General features: G+C 33.6%; 1 protein-coding gene across 1 annotated transcript; it reads left to right on the top strand.

Moving 5' to 3' along the window:
- Positions 1–914: 914 nt before the first annotated feature.
- Positions 915–6,223, top strand: LOC107817681 (transcription factor bHLH68-like). Its single transcript, XM_075236857.1, has 9 exons — positions 915–1,449; positions 1,804–2,134; positions 2,503–2,577; positions 2,841–2,906; positions 3,870–3,935; positions 4,108–4,170; positions 5,409–5,450; positions 5,630–5,674; positions 5,789–6,223. The coding sequence occupies exons 1-9, from the start codon at positions 1,214–1,216 to the stop codon at positions 5,918–5,920; spliced, it is 1,056 nt and encodes a 351-aa protein (XP_075092958.1). The 5' UTR covers positions 915–1,213; the 3' UTR covers positions 5,921–6,223.
- The last annotated feature ends 1,834 nt before the right edge of the window (positions 6,224–8,057 follow it).

The following is an 8,057-nucleotide window of genomic DNA, read 5'->3' as shown; positions in this document are numbered from 1 at the left end:
CTTAGTTATGCGCGTATTCAAGATATTTTAGTTAGTATAAACTGCAAAGCAAAAGATATATATGAAATTGGATTATTTTTAGCAGTAAAACACCTAGTCACAATTCTACAAAATAAAAACCTATATGTAATTAGCATGAGAGAACTAACAAAATATGAATAAGATCCTCTAAGTACGTGTGAGTTTCTACGAGCTATATAAGATAACATTTTGGCGATATACGTTATATATACTACTGCTTTTCTAGAAAATGCGAGAGTCTGCGGGTTAGCATATCTACGTAAAGTTTTCGTGTTGTTACATCACTTAGAAGTCAGTAATGTTCATTAATTTCTATATCATTTCAGTTACTCAATCAAGAGAAAATGGAAAATATATATGTGTAGGGAGAATGAGGTGTTGCAAAGATTAAATAGTTAGAAAAAATTTCAAAATAGTTATGTTATTCAACCAGTTTCAATCGTTAACGGAATGTTAAAATAGAAAATTCCCATATTTAGCATCCCGTGTACTATAATGGGTTAGATTTAATTTATATACAAGGATAGTTTAAAGTAACTTTACACACTATTGGTGTAACTTAACTTGCATCAGGTTTTTATTTTTTTATTTTTCAGGCCACTAATTGCACTTATCATAAACTAAATGTAGTTAATTTTCAGATGATATGATAAATTAAAAAATTCGTTTACACAATAAAAAATTAAAGTTGAAGTTGTATGGTAAGTTTAGGAGCGTAAGAGGAGGAGACTAGGGTGCACCAGCAGCCATAGGAATAGATCTCAATTTGTTTCTTCAACTTTTCTTTTTTACTTGATGAGAATTGCTATCACCTTTTAATAAAGCAAAAGCAAGAGAAAAGTAAAGAAGGAAAGGGAAAAGATAAAGGGGAGGAAAAATAATAAAGGAAAGCTAATAGGAGTAATAAAGAAAAAGGAGAGAAAGAAAGGGATAGAAAGACAAAAGTTGTCAAAACCCCATGATTCAAAATTCTCTCTCTTCTCTCTCATCCTCTAGCTATAGCTACTCTCCTTTTTTCTTTCCTCTACTTAATCAGGACTAGGAAGACCTCTCTCAAAGTTTCACCGAAAACAAGACTTGCTTGGGATCTTCAGGGAAAATTATATTGGAAAGAGAAGTATATGAAGTAATTAAAAGGAAATAGTGGTAGCTAGCTGGAAGAATAGAGTAAAAAAAGATAGTTTTTTGAGAAATGAATAGAGGTGCTATGCAGAAATCACCAGTGCAGCAAATGATGGGTGGAAGCCCTAACTGGTGGAATATCAATAACATGAGGCCTCCCATATCTCATCAACAAATTGCTGCTACGTCTGTTCCTTCCTTGTTGGCTCCTAATAATAATCATTTCTCTCCAACAGTGCCACTTCCTTCGCCTCCATGGAATAATAACCAAGAACAGCTTCCTGAATCATGGAGCCAATTACTTCTGTAAAACCCCCCACCCCCTCTTTACTTCAACTAGTTTAAGGTTGTGTGTTTTAGAAGAGGAATATGAAGCAGAAACTTAATTTCATTAGTGTACTATAAACTGCCTCTTACCTTGCAGCAAAATTAAGACAAGTTTCTGATCTGGAATTTCAAACAGTTGTCAATTCCTTTCTCCATATTTCTCTTTCTTTTCTGAAATATCTTTTGGTTTTTGTTTCATCTCCTTTGGAGTAAATGTCTTTGCTTTAGTCTGTTCTTGGTTAGTTAGTTTCATATATTAATTGTACCTTATATTTGATCTGTACTCTTATATTTCTGAAAATACTGAATTATACACCGTTTGGATTTGAATAGTGGAGGCTTGGTGGGGGAAGAAGAGAAGTCAGTACATCTGAGCAATATGCAGGCCGTCAAGAAGTTGGAAAATAATTGGGAAGAACAGTCGACGTTCCTGAGCCAGGCAGCTGATTCTGTTATAGATGTAAATCAGAAAAACTACATGTATGAACATGTCAATAATGTGGATTTCCATCACCAGACAGAAATTACTGGTAAACCTACTTGGTCACAGATGATGCCACTCTCATCTCCTAAGTCTTGTGTCACAACTTTGAGCAGTAACATGCTAGATTTTTCTAACAACAAGTCAGATACAAGACACCCACCTCCTGATCATTCATCTGAGGTATGAAATAATAGAGGCCCCCATGAAATAATAGAGCAACCCCTCCACAACCAAAAAAAGTAATAGAGGTCTATTGCTTGCAAACTTTTTTGATAGTACGACATTTCGCTTCTTTGTGTATGATAAATTAAATATGCATCTGGTTGCAAAACTTATACATTTTTTTTTGTATTGCAAAACTAATTATAAATGTTCTTTAAGTTTAAGTTACAGTATTATTTTGATCTAAGAACTTTTTCTAACTTAAATTTTATTTAAGCAATTTAAATTTTGCTTTATGGAGATATATATACTAGTAGAATTTAGTTTGAGATCGATAATTGGAGATTAAGAGTGACTAATTCTTTCTTTGTTGCCTTTTCGCGAAGTGCAACAGTAGAGCTACAAGCGGGGCACCTAATAAGAAAGCTAGGGTTCAACCATCTTCAACTCAGTCTACCAAGGTAAATATATAATAAACCAATCAAAATACCACTTTAAACATAATTTTTCTTAAGCTGATTATGTAATACTTACTACCTTTTAGCTAATCCATATCTATCTCTTTCTCATTTTTGTCACAACACTGTTGTCTTTCTTGATTGTCTGTACCTTCAAACATGGTGATTCTTTTCCTTACCATTATCACTATAATCTCTTATCTCTTTTACATCCACAAAAGACACAAAAATCCCATTTATGTAATTCTTTTGCGGTTTGAAAACAGGTGAGAAAGGAAAAATTGGGGGACAGGATAACAGCCCTTCACCAACTTGTTTCCCCATTTGGGAAGGTAAGATTTAAGCAATTAATTTAACTACACTAATGACCTAGTTTTACCTTTTTAATGTGGAATAATCACACAATTATATGTATCTTCAGCTTTGAAAGGAATCCCATAGAAAGAAGTTTTTTATACTCCTAAAAAGATGTCAATTCTCTTTATTGTCTTCATCTTTCTCCTTTTATCCTTTAGGGTTTTCACTTTACAGTTTCTTTACCCATTAAAGAGAAGACATGAAAACTTATATTTGCAGTTCCTTTGTTCACTATTGCACCTTTAATAGCAAATAAAGTAGGAATAAGTTTGCTAATTAAAAAATATTCTGGCTACTATCTGTAATAATTTGGTCAGACTTGCCAATTCGAGTGTCCTAATGATACTCCTATGGCTGTGTAACGACTATGATCTAGTTTTTGTTACTCCCTCCTTTTCAGTTTACGTGAACCTATTTTCTTTTTGGTGTCTTCCAAAGAGAATGACCTCTTTCTAAATTTGAAAATAATTTAGCTTAAATTCTCAATTCTACTGTTAGTGAAAAACTATTATAACCACACAAATACCGTGGACCCTTTTTTGAGTTGTTTATGACCACAAATTCCAAAAGTCTTCATTTTTTTCTTAAACTCCGTGCTCAGTCAAAGAGGTTCACATAAATTGGAACAGAGGAAGTATTATTTATTACTCCCTACGTTCCACTTTATGTGAACCTATTTCCTTTTTGATCCGTTCCAAAAAGAATGACCCCTTTCTAAATTTGAAAACAATTTAGTTTAAACTTACAATTCTACCATTAATGAGAAACTTTTATAACGTTCCCTTTTTTAACTTGTTTAAGACCACAAATTCCAAAAGTCTTCATTTATTCTTAAATTTTTTGCCCAATCAAACAGATTCGCATAAATAGGAGCGGACGGAGTAAAAAGAAAAAGAAATTTTATCTTCTCACTCTTAATATGTGTTTTTCTTTTTCAGACTGACACAGCTTCTGTCCTGTTGGAAGCTATAGGGTACATCGGATTCCTTCAGAGCCAAATTGAGGTGAAATTTCTTCTCTCCTTCATTTTCCCAAACTACCATGAAACGCAGTGATGGCATAAATGTACATATAAAGTTAAAAATTCAGTCTTCAGATATGCTTTTTAGTTATTGAAGTTCTAAAAATATAGGAGTATTTCAATTCTCTTAATTTCAACGCCCTTGAAAATTGCAGGCCCTTAGCTTGCCGTACCTGGGCAGTGGATCAGGAAACATGAGGCAGCAACATCAACAATCTGTAAGAATATTAAAAATCGGGCGAAAATCATTTACACCCCTTAATTAACTTCGGTTTAAAAATTAAGCTCCCCCCCTTAAAGAGAAACTTGCGTATTTCTAGGCTCTTCGGCCCCCTACCGCTCCATCAAACCTTGGTCCCTACTAAAAAAAATAATCCCTCCGTTCTAGTTGATGTGAATCTATTTATTTTTTGGTCCGTTCCAAATAGAATGATTCCTATTCAAATTTGGAAACAATTTAGTTTAAACTTCCAATTCTACCCTTAAGGGAAAACTTTTATAACCATACAAATACTCTGGACCCCTTGTTGACTTGTTTAGAACCATAAATTCCAAAGTCTTTATTTTTTCTTAAACTGCATGCCCAGTCAAACAAGTACACATTAATTGAAACGGAGGAAGTAGGAATTAACAACGGACAATTATTCACTAATTCGATTTAGCGTCTACTTAATTTCAGTTTTTCTTGTAGTGATTGTATTGAGTGTTGCGATGGGATCAGTGTGGGATATGCAAATTTTTGTGTAATTAGTGTCTTATTATTACGAGTTAGTTGGTAAATACCTGTTTGTACGGAGTGTTTATATCAAATTAATAGGTGCATAATACGTATTTTAAGATAATTTCTCACTTAACCATGATTAATTAGCATAATAGGCTTACCATATATATATAATATGGTAAGCCTATATATAAAATATGGGTTTGTGTGTGGGGCTGTAGATTATCTAAAGCTTTACTTTTTGTTTTAAATTAACGTGTGTTTTGTACATATTACTTTTAGGTTGTACCTCCATATATTTTACTTCTACTATCTAAATTTATGTTTAACACATTTTTCTCTTTAAGTCTATCCCAAAAAAATAATTTTCATATTCAGAAATAATTTAAATTTTATTTTATCATTTATGGAATAATTTATAGTCACATAAATATTTTTGACTTGTGCTAGACCACAAGTTTTAAAAATTTGTTCTTTCTTTGTTAAACATCATATTCAATCAAACACCACCCCATGAATTGGAATAAATTGAGTATAGTTTTTCGGAAACATCCTTGTAGAAGGTGTCTCCGCCGCTAATGGGATAGTGGGAGGTGGGCGGACCACTGTTATGCATGTGGATATCTGTGTTCTGTAGAGCTGTGGCATATAAGGCATGTGAAATTGAATTAACATGTCAGTATTAGTTGCATTTATTGATTAATGATTAATATGTACTATATTTTTGCTTTACAGGTTCAGGAGAGGAATAGTTTATTTCCTGAAGACCCTGGTCAGGTATGCTTTATTGGATCCAATAATTACTTGATACTCCATCTTGGGAATTAATGCCTATTTCACTATCCCTTTAAGTTTTGAACAAATGTATAAGCAGCCTGAATAGTAATGGAGAGTTACCAAGTTATTACCATAAAGATTAGCGCTGTCAATTATTTTCACTTTAACGTTGATTGCAGCTATCGAATGACAACTGCCTGAAGAGGAAGGCAACTAGTGAGCAGGTAGTAGTTTTATGTCTTTGAATTATTAATTTTTTCCGGCACAAAGAATCTTCTTTTTATTTTTCAATTTTCCGAAGGACAATATCTGATTATGTTCTTTTGAATGATCTAAAGGATTATCATGAAGAATCAAAGGACCTAAGGAGTAGAGGGTTGTGTCTGGTTCCATTATCATGCACACTGCAAGTTGGGAGTGACAATGGAGCAGATTATTGGGCTCCGGCATTCGGAGGAGGTTTCCGGTGAATGGTAAAAACAAGAACTTGGTCATGTACGGCACACTAAGACCAAAAAGAAACCAAGTTGCACCAAATTATTAAGTACTAGCTATAACATCATGATCACTCAATCTGCTAAAATCTAAGGTTGATTGCTTATGATGCTATGCATTTTCTGCTGAATTAGTTGACCATGCAACGGTGTGCTGTAATATTACATAGTTAAGCTTACTATTTGGCTTAGAACTCAGTAACTATGGTCTAATTCTTTTCCTTTTCATCGGCAAGTACAATGATCATTTCATGAATTAATGTATATGCCATTCCTCTATGATTAGTACTCATTTTTATGCTGCTCTTATGCAGCATCTCCTCTTTAGCTGAACTATATATTTCATTTTTCCCAGCAAGAATTTCAGTATCATATCTGCTACTAATGAGATATGTCAAAGATTAAAGAGTACTTGCAATGTTAAAGTACTAAATTAAGTTGTTTTTGGAAAAATCATACACATCTTATGTTTGGGGTAATGCTAAAGTGGTCCTTAAGTATATATTTTTTAATTTTAAAACCACCGCCAAGGCATTGCGCCATTGGTGTTGGGGGTTAGGCTCGACCCCTACCATGTTTATTCATAAGAATCCAAAATTACAAAACGGAGGGGGACATGGACCTAAACCTCCACGATCTGCAATAAGGAGGAAGAGGGAGCCTATATAACTCTTCCTTATCAATTTACTTATTCAACTTACAAAGAAATTACATCTGTCGTATCTTCTTCTAATACTAGGAAGTTGCCACTTATCTAGTCGAAAGTGTCCCTTCACCTCTCTTGGAAGATGTTGGAAAGAGTAATAGAAGATACCATTTCCACTAGATGAGGCAAGCTTAGCTAAAAAATCCGCCACTTGATTAGCTTCTGTAAAACAATGTTTGAAGATTACCTCTGTTCCATTTGTTGCAGCAGTGATATCTATGATAGTCTTTCTGAGTTTGAGTTTCTTGGTGTCTTTGTTGTTCAACATATCAGTCACAATCTTAGAGTCCAGTTCCAAGTCAAAGGCACGGATTCCATTTTGGAGGCACCAGTTTACCCCATTGATCATTCACAAAGATCATATCCAACCTTTTTCATATCCTTTTACCAGGTCTTCTGCTGTTACACCAAGTAAATTTGGGCTCCACAAAACTTTGGTTAGCAAGTCCGCATGTCTCCATAGTGCTAATGAAATTGAAACACTTGTGAGCTCGATGAGGTTTTCCCCCTAATTTCTCATTAGGGTCCATGATCGCATTGAAGTGCTTTCAATGTTATCCCATAGGCCTCTTCTTTCCGCAGAAGTGCATTTGGCATATACCGCTGTGATGTATGTGCTTGTATTCGGATTATCCTTGAAGTGAAGGGTCAGTTGTTGTTCATCGTTGATCAAAACTTCTTTATGATCTATATGTGTAGACATGTGATTTTTGACCCTCCCCAAGATTTTTCATTTTTTAAGCACGTAAATATTTAATTTAGGCCTAATATAGCTATTTCAGCTAATTTTGACTATTTTACTTTATTTCGTCACAAAAAAATGAAAATTACAAAAAAAATATTTTAGTTTACGTATCTTTCATAAATTTAAATAAAAAATATACAAAAATAGTACCTTATCTTTATTTTTATATAATTTTGAAAACACAAAAAATAGTTTTATGTTTTATAGTTTAGTTCAATTAATTAAAATTAGTTTTATATTTTTATATTATAATTGTACATAATTTTAGAAGGAGGAATTAGTTTTAGGTTGGTTTATCCCGTCTTTATAAATCTTGTAGTCCATTTCTCTAGTCTTTGGCCCAATTCCCTAGCTCATAATTCCTAGGCCCATACCCCTAACCTAATCTCTACCCTTATATAATAGTATACACCTAAAATAAAGGTAGACCAAAAATATAGGATCGGTCGCTTTCGTCCTCTCCAAAAAGATCAAAAGAAAAACCACAAAAAAATCAGTGACCATTGTTTTCATCAACCGAACGTTACTCCCACGCTTCAGCCATTTTTCAATTAAAGATGCTCTATTGGGATACAAAGAACAAATGAATGTGAAAAATAAAAACCTGAAATTGACAACAGTGTGCCAAGCTCCAGCAAATACATTTAAGCCACACCAATTCC

This window comes from Nicotiana tabacum, chromosome 18 (genome assembly GCF_000715075.1).
Source record: "Nicotiana tabacum cultivar K326 chromosome 18, ASM71507v2, whole genome shotgun sequence".
Taxonomy (NCBI): domain Eukaryota; kingdom Viridiplantae; phylum Streptophyta; class Magnoliopsida; order Solanales; family Solanaceae; genus Nicotiana; species Nicotiana tabacum.
The sequence above is the reverse complement of the archived record's forward strand: the minus strand, read 5'-3'. Positions and strand labels throughout refer to the sequence as shown.